The 18,714-nt window shown below is 44.6% G+C and overlaps 1 protein-coding gene across 4 annotated transcripts in view; it reads right to left on the bottom strand.

Annotated features, from left to right (window-relative positions):
- The window catches only part of pknox1.1 (pbx/knotted 1 homeobox 1.1), a 273,179-nt gene that overhangs the window by 117,318 nt on the left and 137,147 nt on the right, over positions 1 to 18,714 (bottom strand). For all 4 annotated transcript variants that reach the window (XM_059969035.1, XM_059969036.1, XM_059969037.1 and 1 more), the window contains one exon: positions 17,578 to 17,749. In XM_059969035.1, the coding sequence (XP_059825018.1) occupies positions 17,578 to 17,749 (172 nt within the window). The remainder of the gene's footprint in view (positions 1 to 17,577; positions 17,750 to 18,714) is intronic.

Here is an 18,714-nt window from a genome sequence, read left to right as displayed (position 1 = left end):
CCAGTGTCTTACACAACCTCAAGATAACATCCCATTACCTGTATTCAATACTTTATGAGGGCAAATGTACCAAAAGCTTTCATTATAACCCTATCTATCTGTGACACCACTTTCAATGAATTATGGACCTGTATTCCAAAATCTCTTTTTTCTGCAGCACTCCTCAGTGCCCTATCATTCACGGCGTAAGACCTGCTCTGTTTGGTCCTACCGAAGTGCAACACCTTGCACTTGTCTGTATTAAATTCCATCTGCCATTTTTCCAGCTTGTCCAGATCCTACTGCATGCTCTGATTGTCTTCCTCACTATCAACTATACTCCCAATCTTGATGTCATCCGCAAATTTGCTGATCCAGTTTACCACATTATAACAGATTGTTGATAAAAAATGAGAAACGACAATGGACCTAGCGATGGTCCCTGTGGCATTCCAGCAGTCACAGGTCTGCAGTCAGAGAGGCAATCATCTACAACCACTCTCTAGCTTCTTCCACAAAGCTAATGCCTAATGTTTAATCCAATTTACTACTTCATCTTGAAAGCCAAGCAACTAAACCTTCTTGAGCAACCTCCTATGAGGAACCTTGTCAAATGCCTTGCTAAAGTCCATGTAGATAACATCCACTATAACTTTCCTGGTAACTTCCTTGAAAAGCTTATAGATTGGTTAAACACAACCTACTACGCACAATGCCATGTTGACTATCCCTAATCAGTCCCTGTCTATCCAAATGGTGGTGAATTAGTGGAATTTATTTCCACAGGCAACTGTGGAGGCTAGGTAGTGAGTGTATTTAAGACAGAGATTGATAGATTCCTGATTGGACGTGGCATTAAAGGTTACAGGAGACCGGGGAATGGAGGTTGAGGAGGGGAAAAAGGATCAGCCATGATTGAATGACAGGGCAAACTCGATGGGCCAAATAGCCTAATTCTGCTCCTATGTTTTATGGTCATTATACTTATATATCCAGATCCTTAGAATACCTTCCAAAAACTTTCCCACCACTGATGTCAGGTTGACAGGTCTATCATTTCCTGGTCTATTTTTAGAGTCTTTCTTAAACAACTAAACAACAGTAGCTATCCTCCAATCCTCTGGTACCTCCCTCCTGATGAAGCGTTTCGGCCTGAAACATCGTCACTACCTCCTCCCATAGATGCTGCCTGGCCTGCTGAGTTCTGCCTGCATTTTGTGTTTTTATTTACCTAGCCTTCGCCTGTTATTAAAGCCTTACTACTCTGACTATAACTGCTCCCACGATGACCACTCCGCTAGGCGGTATCTCTCTTTTATAGAGACTGGGTTTTGTAAAGCTTTTTGTCGGACCTGCGTGGGAATGCTCCTCTTGCGTCTGTGCAGTACTCCAATCAACTTTCATACAAAGTATACCCTTTGTTGTAAAACTCCCAACCAAGACCTTATTTCAGTTATGACTCAGTGATGCCCACGTCATACCAATCTGTGATTACACCACGAGTTCGTCCACCTTATTCCAAATGCTATGCACATTTAAATATAGCTGCTTCAGTCCTGCAATCTTTGCCCTTATGAATTTTGCTATACAGATCACACATATGCTGGAAGAGAACCCAATGATCTAAAAATCTGAAGCCCACCCTCGGGCACCAACCATTTAGCCAAGTGTTAAGCTGTATGATATTCCTATTTCTGCACACACTTGCACCTGGCATGGTAGCAATCCTGAAATCACAACCCTAGAGGTTCTGTGCCTAACTTAGCACCTAACTCCCTGAACTCAGACTGCAGGATCTCATCACTTCTCCTCCTTATGTCATTGGACCTCTGACTGCTTACCCTCTCACTTAAGAATGTTGTGGACTCTATCTGAGATGTGTCTGATCTTGGCTGACAATAAACCATTCAGTTACCTTGTTCTTGTCTGCAGAACGTTCTTTCTGTTCCCCTAACACTACAGCTCGACTCTTCTACCCACTTCCTTTCTCAGACACCTGACAACTGTGACTTTCCTCTGCTTGGTCATTGTTCCCCAACAGTACCCAAAATGGTATACATGTTTTGAGGGGATCAGCCACAGGAGTACTCCGCACTGGCTGCCTAAGCCCATTCCCCCTCCTGATGATTTCCCAATTACCTATGTCCCGCAACTTCGGTGTAACTACACTGGCATGCAGAAGTTTGGGCACCCCTGGTCAAAATTTCTTTCACCGTGAATAGCTAAGCGAGTAAAAGATGACCTGATTTCCAAAAGGCATAAAGTTAAAAAGATACATTTCTTTAATATCTTAAGCAAGATTACTTTTTTATTTCTATCTTTTACAGTTTCAAAATAACAAAAAAGGAAAAGGGCCCGAAGCAAAAATCTGGGCACCCTGCATGGTCAGTATTTAGTAACTCCCCTTTGGCAAGTATCACAGCTTGTAAACGCTTTCTGTAGCCAGCTAAGAGTCTTTCAATTCTTGTTTGGGGGATTTTCGCCCATTCTTCCTTGCAAAAGGCTTCTACTTCTGTGAGATTTTTGGGTTGTCTTGCATATGCTGCTCTTTTGAGGTCTATCCACAGATTTTTGATGATGTTTACATAGAAACATAGAAAAATTACAGCACAATACAGGCCCTTCGGCCCACAAAACTCTGTCGAACATGTCCCTACCTTAGAAATTACTAGGCTTACCCATAGCCCTCTATTTTACTAAGCTCCATGTACCTTTCCAAAAGTCTCTTAAAAGACCCTTTCATGTTTGCTTCCACCACCATTGCCGGCAGCCCATTCCACGCATTCACCACTCTCTGAAACTTACCCCTGATATCTTCTCTGTACCTACTCCCCAGCACCTTAAACCTGTGTCCTCTTGTGGTAACCATTTCAGCCCTGGGAAAAAGACTCTGACTATCCACATGATCAATGCCTCTCATCATCTTATACACCTCTATCAGGTCACCTCTCATCCTCCATCAATTCAAGGTTCACTCAACCTATTCTCATAAAGCATGCTCCCCAATCCAGGCAACATCCTTGTCAATATCCTCAGAACCCTATCTATGGCTTCCACATCCTTCCTGTAGTAAGGCAACCAGAACTGAGCACAGTACTCCAAGTGGGATCAGACCAGGGTCCTATATAGCTGCAACATTACCTCTCAGCTCCTAAATTCAATTCCACGATTGATGAAGGCCAATACACCACAGAGTCAACCTACGCAGCTGCTTTGATCATCCTATTGACTTGGACCCGAAGATCCCTCTGATCCTCCACATTCCAAGAGTCTTACCATTAATACCATATTCTGCCATCATATTTGACCTACAAAAATGAACCATTTCACACTTATCTGGGTTGAACTCCATCTGCCACTTCTCAGCCCAGTTTTGCATCCTATCAATGTCCCACTGTAACCTCTGACAGCCCTCCACACTATCCACAACACCTCCAACCTTTGTGTCATCAGCAAACTTACTAACCCATCCCTCCACATCCTCATCTAGGACATTTATAAAAATCATGAAGAGTAAGGGTCCCAGAACAGATCCCTGAGGCACACCACTGGTGACCGACCTCCATGCAGAATATGACCCATGTACAGCCACTCTTTCCCTTCTGTGGGCAAGCCAGTTCTGGATCCACAAAGCAATGTCCCCTTGGATTCCATGCCTCTTTACTTTCTCAATAATCCTTGCATAGGGTACCTTATCAAATGCCTTGCTGAAATCCATATACACTACATCTACTGCTCTTCCTTCATCTATGAGTTTAGTCACATCCTCAAAAAATTCAATTCAATTCAGGCTCGTAAGGCATGACCTGCCCTTGACAAAGTCATGCTGACTATTCCTAATCATATTATGCCTCTCCAAATGTTCATGAAACCTGCCTCTCAGGATCTTGTCCATCGACTTACCAACCACTGAAGTAAGACTCACTGGTCTATAATTTCCTGGGATATCTCGGCTCCCTTTCTTGAACAAAGGAACAACATTCACAACCCACCAATCCTCCGGAACCTCTCCCGTCCCCATTGATGATGCAAAGATCATTGCCAGAGGCTCAGCAATCTCCTCCCTCACCTCTCACAGTAGCCTGGGGTACATCTCATCCGGTCCTGGCGACTTATCCAACTTGATGCTTTCCAAAAGCTCCACCACATCCTCTTTCTTAATATCTACATGCTGAAGCTTTTCAATCTGCTGTAAGTCATCACTACAATCACCAAGATCCTTTTCCATAGTGAATACTTAAGTATTCATTAAGTACCTTTGCTATTTCCTCCGGTTCCATACACACTTTCCCACTGTCACACTTGATAGATCCTATTCTTTCACATTCTTATCCTTTTGTTCTTCATATACTTGTAGAATGCCTTGGGGTTTTCCTTAATACTGCCCGTCAAGGCCTTCTCATGGCCCCTTTTGGCTCTCCTAATTTCCTTCTTAAGCACCTTCCTATTAGCCTTGAAGATCTCTAACATTACTTAGCTCTCTGAATTTTTTGTAAGCTTTTCTTTTCGACTAGATTTATTACAGACTTTGTACACGGTTCCTGTACCCTACCATAACTTCCCTGTCTCATTGGAACATACCTATATAGAACTCCACACAAATATCCCCTGAATATTTGCCACATTTCTGTCGTACTTTTCCCTGAGAACATCTGTTTCCAGTTTAAGCCTCCAATTTCCTGCCTGATAGCCTCATAATTCCCCTTACTCCAATTAAACACTTTTCTAACTTGCCTGTTCACATCTCTCTCCAATGCTATTGTAAAGGAGACAGAATTATGATCACTATCTCCAAAATGCTCTGCCACTGAGAGATCTGACACCTGACCAGGTTCATTTCCCAATACCAAATCAAGTACAACCTGCCCCCTTGTAGGCTTATCTACATATTGTGGCAGGAAACCTCTCTGAAAACACCTAACAAACTCCACCCCATCTAAACCCCTTGCTCTAGGGCAGGGGTCGGCAACCAGCGGCTCCGGAGCCACATGCGCCTCTTTCATCTCTGTGCTGCGGCTCCCTGTGGCTTTGGAAAATAAATGATGAGTATTTAATTAAAATGTATTTTATGTTAGTTTGTTACTTTTTGAAATGTAATTCTAAATTTGAAGATTATGGTGATCTTGTACAATCTAAATAAAACGTGTTTTGTCGCTATTAATATACGTCACCACAGCCAATGCCTGTTACCCGCCAGTGCGTGATTTCTTTAATTTTTCGATCCAAGGTAGGCTAACTATGGAGAATTCTAAAAAAAGTGACTGAAGAAAACAGAACGTTTAATGATATGTGGGCAGATTCATTTACTTTCACTGCTGACGAGACTGGTTTACCGGTATGCTTAATATGCAATGAGAAACTAGCAAACACCAAAAAGTCAAATGTCGCAAGACATTTCCAGAATAAACACGCAGCCTTTGCTCCAAAGTGTCCAGATGGAGATGAGAGAAAAAAAGCCGTTTTGGAACCGATCTGAGCAAAAATCATTTCAAGAAGTGGATGAAGTCTGGAAAATCAACTACATATGCTAGTTTTGTTGCCGCTCAGGAAATAGTCAGGCACGGGAAGCAGTTTACAGATGGTGAATATATAAAAGAATCTTTCATTAAGATTTCAGAACATTTATTCACGGACTTTAAAAACAAGAGTGAAATTGTGCAGAAAATCAGGGATATGCCCCTCTCGGCAAAGACTGTCAAAGACAGAACCATAAAAATGGCAGAAGACATCACAAGACAGCAAATTAAAGACATCAATTCAGCTGTGGCCTACTCGATTGCCTGTGACGAGTCTAAAGACAAAGGTGATATTGAACAAATAGCGCTGTTCTTCCAGTATGTAAACTCTGCCGGTCCACAGGAAGAAATGATTGAGTTGATACCTCTAAAAGGCCAAACACGGGGGGAGGACATCTGTGAGGCTCTCTTGAATTGTTTAAGAGCCAAAGGAATAAAGACCACCCACCTGGTGTCAGTAGCTACTGATGGGGCACCAAGTATGACAGGAGCGCACAAGGGATTTGTGGCTTTACTGCAGAAGTCGCTGGACAGAAAGCTGCTGACTTTTCACTGCATCTTGCACCAAGAGGCACTGTGCGCTCAAACATTTCCTCCGGAACGCACAGAAGTAATGGATGTTGTCATTCAGATTGTCTATAAAATAATGGCAAAAATTTTAAATCACCGTCAATTCCGTTTGTTACTGGACGAGCTGGAAAGCGCATATTCTGATCTCCTGCTGGACAACAAAGTCCAGTGGCTGTCCAGAGGGGTGGTGCTGAAACGCTTTGTTGCGTGTCTGGAAGAAGTGAAAACTTTCCTGGGCAGCAAAGGGCTCACCTTTCCTGAGCTGGAACAGCCAGAGTGGCTGGAAAAGCTACACTTCATGGTAGACATGACAGCGCACCTGAACACGCTGAACACAGCTCTTCAGGGGAAAGGACGCACAGCCCTGCACATGTTGGAGGATGTTTTGGCATTCGAGCGCAAGTTGACAGTGCTTGCCAGAGATTTACAGAAAGGCACATTGTCTCACTTCCCCAATTTGAGAGAGTTCAAACAAGCTCATGACATGATAAATTCGGAGTATTTACATTCTGTAATCATCGCAATGCAAACATCGTTTGGGAAACGCTTCTGTGAGTTCAGAGAGGAAAAAATCACATTATCCTTCCCGGTCACTCCCCTAAGCATCGATCCATCCCTACTGAATATGACTGCATTGGCAGGTGTGAGTCAACCTGATCTTGAGATGGAACTGGCCGACATAGCCGACAAAGACATATGGGTGTCCAAGTTTAGACGCTTGACAGCAGACCTTGAAGATGTTGCCCGTCAGAAGGCCGTTCTTGCTCAGAATCACAAATGGAGTGATATTGAAAACCTCCTCAAACCAGACAAACTTGTGTTTGAAACATGGAATGCTATCCCCGACATTTATGTAAACATTAAAAAGTATGCGCTTGGAGTCCTGTCGATCTTTGGATCCACATAGGTATGTGAGCAGGTGTTCTCCAACATGAACTTTATTAAAAACAAACATCGCGCACGCCTCGAAGATGACAGCTTGTGATCCTGTGTAAAGATGAAGGTGACGTCATACAGCCCTGATGTGCAGACGCTGTGCGCTGCGGTCCAGGAGCAGAAATCCCATTAACCAAGTATGATAAATATTTTAATTGCCTATTATTTTACGTATATTCATATTTTTTCATTGTTCAGTGAAATAGTCCTTTTATTTTTCAGGTTGACATCTGGCTGACGTTATTTTTGGTTTGCTGCTGGCGGACAATTGAAGTTCGGCGTTTTTCATAAATACAAGAAGGCCTCAAATAGACATTGAGTATTTTACTTAAAAGTAACCTTCAACCCAACGTCTTTTTTTCGGAGTTCAAAATGTTTTTGTTGCATGCAGAAATGTAATTTCATTTTCTCTGCAGGAGTTAATCGATTTCATAAATGCAACACATTATTGTTTGTTTATACATAGCATAAAGGCAAAAAAAACGTTGTATGCAATGTTATTTCATTTTAAATGTCAAATGGGTTTTGTGACTCCCAGTGTTTTCTTTTCTGTGGGAAACGGGTCCAAATGGCTCTTTCAGTGGTAAAGGTTGCCGACCCCTGCTCTAGGGAGACGCCAATCTATATTTGGGAAATTAATATCTCCCACCACGACAACTCTATTATTATTACACCTTTCCAGGATCTGTTTCCCCATCTGCTCCTTGATATCTCTGTTACTATTAGGCGGCCTATAAAAAACACCCAGTAAAGTTATTGACCCCTTCCTGTTTCTAACCTCCACCCATAGAGTCTCTCCAATGATCCCTCCATGGCGTCCACCTTTTTTGCAGCCATGACACTATCTCTGATCAACAGTGCAACGCCCCCACCTCATTTGCCTCCCTCCCTGTCCTTTCCGAAACCTCTAACACCCAGTTAACATGACCTGAAGTAGCCAATCCTGTCCCTGAGCCATCCATGTCTCTGTAATGGCCACCACATCATATCTGCAAGTACTGATCCATGCTCTAAGCTCATACGCTTTGCTCACAACACTCCTTGCGTTAAAAGTGCATCATTGGTCTATCACCTGCCTATCCTCCCTCTCGCACTGCCTACGTCATGGTTCCGGCTGCTGTCCTCTTTGACGCTCCTTTCTCCCTGATTATGCCCTAATTTCAGTCATTAGATCTCCAGTTGCTGCTAGTTTACTCAATTACAGTACACCTGGTTTTCATCAAAGACTGTGAAGTAAGTCCGATGGCATCACTATCACAGATTGCCAGTTTGTTGGTCTATTCCCATGTAATAACTTGGTTTCACAACTGCTTAGAACTGTTTGTTCTAAGTTCAACTCCATTTTCAAGATATTCCATGAAAACCCTGTCTTCATGTCAAGACTCCATATCAGAGCTCCATGTCAAGATTCCTCCTGTTTGCTGTTCAACGTTCATGTCTACGCCAGCATCCCCAACTCAAACTCCGTGCCTGTATGTGTCCTGCACTTGGGTTCTGCTCAGTCACTCCTTGCAACAGAACTGGCCATAATGAACCCAGCGGACATGAATCCCCTGCAACAAGCCCTCGCCAGCTAGGGCTCCCTACTGGGCTTGCACGATCAGCTGCTCCGGGAGGTCATGGAGAACCTCTATTCCCTGTCAGTGAACGTAAGAAAGGTCAGTGAATGGGTTGACCAAGTATCTTCCCATCTTACCCCGTCGACTCCAGGAACTCTGTCTGACCAGCCCAGACAGCCTGTAGTGGCCATGCCCGATGCGTCAACAACACATCCGTTAAGAGAGCCGCACGTACCTGAACCAGAACCCTACACCAGAGATCTGGGGAGGTGCCAGGCTTTTCTACTGCAATGCTCCTTGGTGTTCGAGCAGCAGCCATTCACGTATGCCACGGACAGATCGAAAATAGCTTACATTATGGGGTTGTTGCGAGGAAATGCCTTAGCATGGGCCACCACGATTTGGGATAATCAGCCAGAGGCCTGCTCTTCCTTCCCCACCTTCATCTCAGAAATAAGGACCCATTCTGTCTGTGGTAAAGATGCCGCTGTGTCTACTTACCCTCTGTCAAGGTTCACACAGTGTTGTGGAATACTCCATGGAGTTCTGGACGCTAGTGGCCGACTCGGGCAGGAATGATGAGGCACTCCAGGAGGGCAAGGCCTCTGTGACAAGGTAAAGGACGAGTTGGCGGCTAGGAATGACACTAACAGCCTGGATGCCGTGATCTCCCTAGCTACCAGGCTGGACAACTGACTCTGAGAACGTCAGAGACAGAGAACCAGTCGTCCTACTCCTTTGGCCACCCCAAGGCATGCTTTACCATCTACTCCCAGCCCTAACCTCTCTCCTCCTCCCATTCCTAGAATAGCACCTGGCCTGACCGTTTCCATCACCCCAGGACAGGAACCAATGCAGCTGGGACAGAGCCATCTTGCTCCCACAAAGCGACTCCGGGGATTCAGAGCAGGGGATTGTTTCTATTGCAGTCAGTCTGGCCATTTTCGTGCCACCTGTTTCCTTTGGCCAAAAGGGGAGGGCTCACCAGTAGAAAGGGTGAGTCAGACAACATTCCCTTCTGTCCCACAACCCCGGAGGCAGATCCAAGCTACAGTAAGCTACAACCAACAGTCCCTGTCTTTGTCTGCCTTGATAGACTCCGGTGCTGAGGGGAATCTGTTGGATGAAAACATAGTTTCCCAGACTGGAATTCCTTGGGAGCCGTTGAGTACTCCTCTGGAAGCCCAGGCACTGGACAGAAGACCTTCGGCCCGAGTCACTCACCGTACGCCACCACTGTCTTTGATCCTCTCTGGGAAACATCGGGAGCAGCTGCAATTTAACATAATTTCCTCTCCTCAAGCTCCTATAGTTCTTGGGTACCCCTGGTTAAGCCACCATAATCCTTACATTGATTGGTCCACTGGGAAGATAGCCAGCTGGAGTCCATTTTGTCACTCCACTTATCGACAGTCGGCCCTTTCCCCTGTAAGAACCACCATGATCTGATCTGCCGTTGAACTCCCTGACTTGTCCAGGGTTCCAGCGGAGTTCCACGACCTGGGACAAGTGTATAGTAAACAACTGGCCCTTTTCATGCCTCCACACCAACCATATGATTGTGCTATTGACCTTCTCCCCGGAGCTCCTCTACCCACCAGTCGGCTGTATAACTTGTCCCGGCGAGAGAGGGAAGCAATGGAGGGTTACATCAGTGAATCTCTCGCGGTGGGCATTATCCGACCCTCATCCTCCCTGGTGGGCGCAGGGTTCTTTGTAGGGAAGAAGGAGGGTTCTCTCCATCCCTGCATCGACTACCGAGGCCTAAATCATATAACCATAAAGAACAAGTACACACTGCCTCTTATAAGTTCTGTGTTTGAACAGCTTCACGGAGCCACCAACTTCTCAAACTTGGACCTACGAAGTGCCTACCATTTGGTCCGAATAAGGGAGGGGGACAAGTGGAAGATGGCATTCAATACCCCTGTAGGTCACTTCGAGTACTTGGTCATGGCTTTTGGCCTCACCAATGCGCCTGCAGTTTTTCAAGCCTTGATTAACGATGTACTAAGGGACTTTATTAACCACTTTGTGTTTGTCTACCTGGATGACATCCTATTCTTTTCTAGCAGTCCCCAGCAACACATGCATCATTTCCATTAAGTCCTGCAGAAGCTGGGGGAGAATAAATTACTTGTAAAGGCAGAGAAATGCGAATTCCACGTCCACACGGTCAGCTTTCTAGATTATATCATCGAGAGCGGACAGGTGAGAGCTGATCCCAAGTAGATCCAGGCTGTGGCAGAGTGGCCCAAACCCATGGACCACAAGCAACTCCAACGGTTCCAGGGGTTTGTGAACTTCCATCACCGGTTCATCAGAAACTACAGTCAGGTGGCAGCTCCCCTTACCAGACTTACCTCACCTGCTACACCTTTCCTTTGGTACTCCGAGGCAGACTCAGCATTCGCGGAACAAAAGAGGCGTTTCACGTCTGCTCCTGGTCTGATTCAACTGGACCCCTCTTGTCAGTTCATTGTGGAGGTTGACGCCTCCGACTCCAGGGTGGGAGCAGTACCGTCCCAACGTTCGGGCTTGGATCTGAAACTACATCCCTGTGCCTTCTTCTCTCGCCAACTGTCTCCCATTGAACGAAATTACAACGTGGGGAACCAGGAGCTACTGGCAGTCAAACTGGCTTTGGAAGAATGGAGGCACTGGTTGGAAGGGGCGGAACACACGTTCATCGTCTGGACAGACCATAAGAACCTTGAATATATCCAGACTGCCAAACTCCTGAATTCCTGCCAGGCCTGTTGGGCATTATTTTTTGGCCGGTTCAGATGTACCCTCACCTATCGTCTGGGGTCCAAGAACGGGAAGCCCGATGCTCTCTCCCATTAATACATTTCCGAGGAGGACCTTCCCAACCTCGAGACCATCCTTCCACCATCCTGTGTAGTGGCTGTCCTCACCTGGGAGATTGAGTCCAGAGTCAAAGAGTCCCAACAGACTCAACCTGACCCAGGCATCGGACCTCCCAATCGCCTCTTTGTACTCGATTCTGTTCGATCGCAGGTTCTCCAGTGGGGGAACACTTCTTGTTTTGCCTGCCATCCTGAATCGATCGGACCCTGACCCTCCTAAAGAAACATTTGTTGTGGCCCTCCATGGACGTTGACACCCGTTCCTATGTCTCTGCATGCTCTGTCTGCGCCTGTGGCAAAGCCTCCCATCGGCCACCTGCGGGATTACTTCGTCCCCTACCTGTCCCTGGTTCCACTTCACTCTAGATTTCATCACTGGTCTACCCCCTTCACATGGAAACACTGCCGTACTCACTGTGATGGACAGCTTCTCCAAGTCGGTGCATTTTGTAGCCCTCTCTAAACTACCTTCCGCGCAGGAGACCGGAGACCTTCTCATCACCCACGTTTTCCGACTTCATGGAATCCCTTCGGATATTGTTTCCGATGGGGGACCTCAATTCATTTCAAAAGTTTGGAGATCTTTTTGTCGAGCCCTAGGTGCCTCATTTAGCCTGTCATCTGTGTTTCACCCACAGATGAACGGGCAAACGGAGAGGGTTATCCAGGAGTTAGAGGCATTGTATAACAGCCAACAGCCCGTCTACCTGAAGCAACCATCTCACATGGATAGATTACGCCCACAGCTCTCTTATCAGCACTGCTACCAGAAAATCTCCTTTTGAATGCTCTCTTGGGTATCAACCCCCGCTGTTTCCTGCCGAGGAAGAGGAGATTGCGGTACCATCAGTCCAGGCCCATATACACAGGTGCCAAAAAATCTGGGAAGACACATGCACAGCCCTGCTTTGCTCAGCCAACCATAACCGAAAAATTGCTGACTGCCATCGTACCCCTGCTCCTGAGTATCGACCTGGGCAGATGGTGTGGCTCTCATCTAGAAGTATTCCTCTCAAGAGCGAGCCCAAGAAGCTCACCACCCCCCCCACCCCCCGCTTCCTGGCACCCTTCGAGATTGAAAGCATTATCAATCCCACTGCAATCCGGCTCAAACTACCTACTCTTTGAAGATCCATCCTATGTTTCACGTCTCCCAGTTAAAACCGGTTTCTGTCAGCCTCTTGTGCCCTCTGACTAAATCCCCTCAACCCCACCGGATCATCGACAACCATCCAGCGTACACCGTCCGGCAGTTATTGGATGCCTGCCATCGGGGCAGGGCTCTCTAGTACCTGGTCAACTGGGAGGGATACGGCCCGGAAGAATGTTCTTGGATTCCTCGCTCCTTCATCCAGGACCCTTCTTTCATCCAGGATTTCCATCCGGACCATCCAGATAAGCCTGGGGGGCGGGGGGGGGGGGGTCGCCTGGAGGCTCCCGTTGAGGGAGGAGAACTGTCATGGTTCTGGTTGGCTATTCCACTTTAACGCTTTCTCCCTGATTATGCCCTAATTTCAGTAATTAGATCTCCAATTGCTGCTAGTTTGCTCAATTACAGTATACCTGGTTTTCATCAAAGACTGTGAAATAAGTCCGATGGGATCACTATAAGAGGTTGCCAGTTTGTTGGTCTATTCCCATGTAATAACTTCATTTCTCGACTGCTTAGAACCGTTTGTTCTAAGTTCAGCTCCAGTTTCAAGATATTCCATGAAAACCCTGTCTCCGTGTCAAGACTCCATATCAGAGCTCCATGTCAAGATTCCTCCTGTTTGCTGTTCAACGTTCATGTCTACGCCAGCATTCCCAACTCAATCTCCGTGCCTGTGTCCTGCACTCGGGTTCTGCTCAGTCGCTCCGTGCAACACTACAAGCTTTCTCTATTTGTGAGCCAACCTCCTCTTCCCCAGAGTCTTCAGTTCGCTTCCCATCCCCCAACAGTTTTAGGTCAGGGGACTGTGAGAGCCATGGCAAAACCTTCAGCTTGCACCTCTTAAGTTAGTGCAATGTAGATTTTGAGATGTGTTTAGGATCATTATCCTGTTGTAGACGCCATCCTCTTTTCACCTTCAGCTTTTTTACAGGCGGTTCCAGAATTTGCTGGTATTTAGTTGAATTCATTCTTCCCTCTACCAGTGAAATGTTCTCCATGCCACTGGCTGCAACACAAGCCCAAAGCATGATTGATCCACCCCCATGCTTAACAGTTGGAGAGGTGTTCTTTTCATGAAATTCTGCACCTTTTTTTCTCCAAACATACCTTTGCTCATTGCGGCCAAAAAGTTCTATTTTAACTTCATCAGTCCAAAGGACTTGTTTCCAATATGCATCAGGCTTGTTTAGATGTTCCTTTGCAAACTACTAATGCAGAATTTTGTGGTGAGGACACAGGAAAGATTTTCTTCTGATGACTCTTCCATGAAGGTCATACTTGTGCAGGTGTTGCTGCACAGTAGAACAGTGCGCCACCACTCCAGAGTCTGCCAAATCATCCTGAAGGTCTTCTGCAGTCCAACAGGGGTTTTGATTTGACTTTCTGGAAATCCTACGAGCAGTTCTCTCAGAAAGTTTTCTTGGTCTTCCAGACCTCAACTTGACCTTCACCGTTCCTGTTAACTGCCATTTCTTAATTACATTACAAACTGAGGAAACGGCTACCTGAAAACATTTTGCTGTCTTCTTATAGCCTTCTCCTGCTTTATGGGCATAATTTATTTTAATTTTTAGAGTGCTAGGCAGCTGCTTAGAGGAGCCCATGACTGCTGATTGTTGGGACAAGGTTTGAGGAGTCAGGGTATTTATAAAGCTTTGAAATTTGCATCACCTGACCTTTCCTAATGATGACTGTGAACAAGCCATAGCTCTAACAAGCTAATTAAGGTCTGAGACCTTGGTAAAAGTTATCTGAGAGCTCAAATCTCTTGAGGTGCCCAAACTTTTGCATGGTGCTCCTTTCCTTTTATTCACTCTAAGATCGTACAAACAAAAATAATACACTAATCTTGCTTAAAATGTTGAAAAGAACTTTTGGAGATCAGTTTATCTTCTACTCACTTAACTATTCACAGTTACAGAAATTTTGACCGGGGTGCCCAAACCTTTGCATGCCACTGTATATGTCTTGTCTATCAGCCCCTCAGTCTCCCAAATGATCCCAGAGTTCATCTAGTTCCAGCTCCAACTCCTTAACATGGTCTGTGAGAAGCTGCAGCTGGATATATTTGTTGTAGGTGTATTCATCAGGGAGACTGGAGGTCTCCCTGCCTTCCCACATCCCACAAGAGGAGCAGTCCAGCATCATGTCTGGAATCCCCACTGTACTAAATGTGTAATAAGAAATACACTTCAATTTACCTCAAATATGCAATCCACTTCAAGGTTCAACGTATTGTGCATTCAGATGTTCTCCTGCACACCACTGTTCTAACATGTGATTATACTGTATGAGCTACTGTCACCTTGAACCAGTCTGGCCATTCTCCCCTGACCTCTCTCATCAACAAGGCATTTTTGCTCAGAACTTCTGCTCACTGGATGGTGCTGGTGTACATCAGCAACTCCCTTGAGGACTGCAGGAATTTGTACCAGTTTTCCTTTGAACTGTTTTTTGTTTTTTGCACCATTTTCTGTAAACTCTAGAGACTGATGTGCATGGAAATCCCAGTAGATCAGCAGTTTCTGAGATACTCAAATCACCCCATCTGACTGAAACAATCATTCCATGGTCAAAGTCACTTAGATCACATTTCTTGCCCCATTCTGATACTTGGTCTGAACAACAACTGAATTTCTTGACCATGTCTGCATGGTTTTATGCACTGAGCTACTGCCATGATTGGCTGATTAGATATGTGCATTAATGAGCACGTGTCTAGGTATACCTAATAAAGTGACCACTGAGTGCATATAAATGACTTGCATGAATATGCGGATGGGTGGATTAGCAAATTTGCGGATGATACAGAGAATGGTGTGGAAGTTTGGCAAAAGATACAGTAGGGTGAAGGTTCAATTACAGTAGGTGGATTCAACAGTGGCTAGATGGGAGATGCCAGAAGTGAGAGGTTCTACATTTTGGCGGGAATAATCCAAATAAGACATACAGGGTAAATGGTAGGGCATTGAGGAATGCAGAGGAACAGAGAGATCTAGGAATAACAGTGCATAGTTCCCTGAAGGTGGAGTCTCATTTAGATAGGGTGGTGAAGGCTTTTGGAACGCTGGCCTTTATAAATCAAAGCATTGAGTACAGAAGTTGGGATGTAATGTTAAAATTGTACAAGGCATTGGTAAGGCCAAATTTGGAATATTGTGTGCAGTTCTGGTCACTGAATTATAGGAAAGATATTAATAAATTAGAGAGAGTGCAGAGACGATTTACTAGGATTTTACCTGGGTTTCAGCACTTAAGTTACAGAGAAAGGTTGAACAAGTTAGGTCTCTATTCATTGGAGCGTAGAAGGCTGAGGGGGTATTTGATTGAGGTATTTAAAATTTTGAGAGGGATATATAGAGTTGACGTGAATAGGCTGTTTCCACTGAGAGTAGGGGAGATTCAAACGAGAGGACATGATTTGAGAGTTAGGGGGCAGAAGTTTAAGGGAAACACGAGGGGGTATTTCTTTACTCAGAGAGTGATAGCTGTGTGGAATGAGCTTCCTGTAGAAGTAGTAGAGGCCAGTTCAGTTGTGTCATTTAAGGTAAAATTGGATAGGTATATGGACAGGAAAGGAGTGGAGGGTTATGGGCTGTGTGCGGGTAGGTGGGACTAGGTGAGATTAAGAGTTCGGCATGGACTAGGAGGGCCGAGATGGCCTGTTTCTGTGCTGTGATTGTTATATGGTTATATGGTTAGTTGCAGATAGGAATAGGGAAATTGCAGCTGGAATTTAATCCAAACAAATACGAGTTGTTGCATTTTGGGAGGTCAAATGTAAAGGCAACATCTTTATCAGTATTGATGTACGGAGGGATCTTGGGCTCTAAGTCCATAACACTCTGAAAGTGGCTCTACAGGTTGATGGAGTAAAGAAGACATATATCATGCTTGCTTCATTAGTTGAGGCATTGAGTTTAAGCGTCAGGAAGTTATGAAGCAGGTTCATAAAACTCTGGTTAGGTTGCGTTTGGAGTACTGCACTCAATTCTGGTTGCTCCATGATACAAAGGATATTCAGGCTTTGAAGAGGGACAGAGGGACCCTGAACCTTGTCCCTCTTAAAGAGGTTTAAGAGGTTTAAAAGATGCTGCCTGGATTAGAGGCCATGTGGTAAGTGGAGAGGTTGGATAAATTTGGGTGTTTTCATTGGAGCTGTAGAGGTTGAGAGAAGACCTAATTGAAGGTTCTAAGGTAATGAAGGTACAGATAGACAGCTGGTATCTTTTTCCTATGGATGAAATGTCCATTAAGGTGAGAAGAGGATAGGTTCACAGGAGTATTGCAGGACAAGTTTTGTTTTTACACAGAGAGTGTTGGTTGACTGGAATGTACTATAAGACCATGAGACATAGGAGCAGAATTAAGCCATTCAGTCTATTGAGTCTGTTCCGGCATTCCATCATGGCATATTTATTATCGCTCTCAACCCTTTTCTTCTGCCTTCTCCCTGTAATCTTTGATGCCCTTAATAATCAAGAACCAATCAACCTCCATTTTAAATATATCCATGTACCGCCAGGGATACACCTCTGTTACCATCCTATCAAACTGTACAGCCATTTTCAGTGAGGTATGAACTTGGAAGCCAAGATCCCTCTGTATATCAGCACTGTTATGGGTCCTACCACCAACTTTACAGGAACAGGCATGAGTGATAGCATGAAACAAAGTCTGTTGCACATATCTCACAAAAATACAGGTGTAACTTGGACCCATATTGCTGCACCTTAGATCTTTAGTCAGAACTCAGATTTCTGCAGTCTGATGGTTCTGATCTATATTTACGGAGATCCCCAATCAATGTTTGTAGATGAAGTACCTTAATAACTAGCAGAAACCTAACACAACCAACACCAGTTAGCCTCTTCTTCCAGGCACAGCACCACCCAGTTCTTTACAAGTCAATATGTTGGAAGACTTTCTGCAAAGTACAGTAAAGGTAATGACAGAAATTAATTATAAGCAGATGCTATTGCACCACATCTCACCAGATTATCAATCTCTGGGTCTTCACTGAAAAATGGCTTCCCTTCCTTTTCCTGTTTGCGAACAAAGTTTTCAATGTCCACATCAAAGCTTGCCGAAGTGATACATTCAGAGCCTTGGGTCGACTGCTCACATTTTTCAAAAAGAAGAGCCAAGAGTGGGAACAGAGGATGTCTGCAAAGAAATAGAATAAACATCAACTGTAACAGCTAACCTGATGAAGGGTCTCAGCCCAAAACATCAGCTGTTTATCCCTTTCCATACATGCTTCCTGACCTGCTGAGTTCCTCCACCATTTTGTAGATGGAATTTAATACAGGCAAATGTGAGGTAATGCAGTTTAGGAGAATTTACAAGGCAAGGATATGCACCATGACTGGTACGGTCCTAAGGAGTATTGAGGGACCTTGATATACAAGTCCTTAGATCACCTACTCAGTTTCTATTTCCCTGCCAAATTAGTTCAAACACATTCCAATAGCACAAACAGAATGTTTGACTGATGTGCTGGAGTATATTAAAGTAATCTGTTGGGGATGTAGAATAGCAGTGGAAAACCAGAGATATGGTGCACTTGGATTTTCATAAGGCTTTTAACTGGATTATGGAGAAGGATAGGACTGCACCCAGGATTGATATTTTTGATTGGAGAAAGGCTAACTTTGAGGAGATGCAAAAGGATTTAGAAGCAGTGGATTGGGACAATTTGTTTTATGGGAAGGATGTAATAGAGAAATGAAGGTCATTTAAAGGTGAAATTTTGAGGGTACAGAATCTTTATGTTCCTATTAGGTTGAAAAGAAAGGTTAAAAGTTTGAGAGAGCCATGGTTTTCAAGGGATATTGAAAACTTGGTTAGGAAAAAGAGAGATATCTACAATAAATACAGGCAGCATGGAGTAAATGAGGTGCTCGAGAAATATAAAGAATGTAAGAAGAATCTTAAGAAAAAAATTAGGAAAGATAAAATAAGATACGAGGTTGCTTTGGCAAGTAAGGTGAAAATAAATCCAAAAGGTTCCCACAGTTATATTAATAGCAAAAGGATAGTGAGGGATAAAATTGGTCCCTTAGAGGATCAGAGTGGACAGCTATGTGTAGAGCCAAAGGAGACGGGGGAGATTTTGAACAATTTCTTTT

Source organism: Hypanus sabinus, chromosome 4 (assembly GCF_030144855.1).
Source record: "Hypanus sabinus isolate sHypSab1 chromosome 4, sHypSab1.hap1, whole genome shotgun sequence".
Lineage (NCBI taxonomy): Eukaryota > Metazoa > Chordata > Chondrichthyes > Myliobatiformes > Dasyatidae > Hypanus > Hypanus sabinus.
This window is presented reverse-complemented; position numbering and strand designations above follow the sequence as displayed.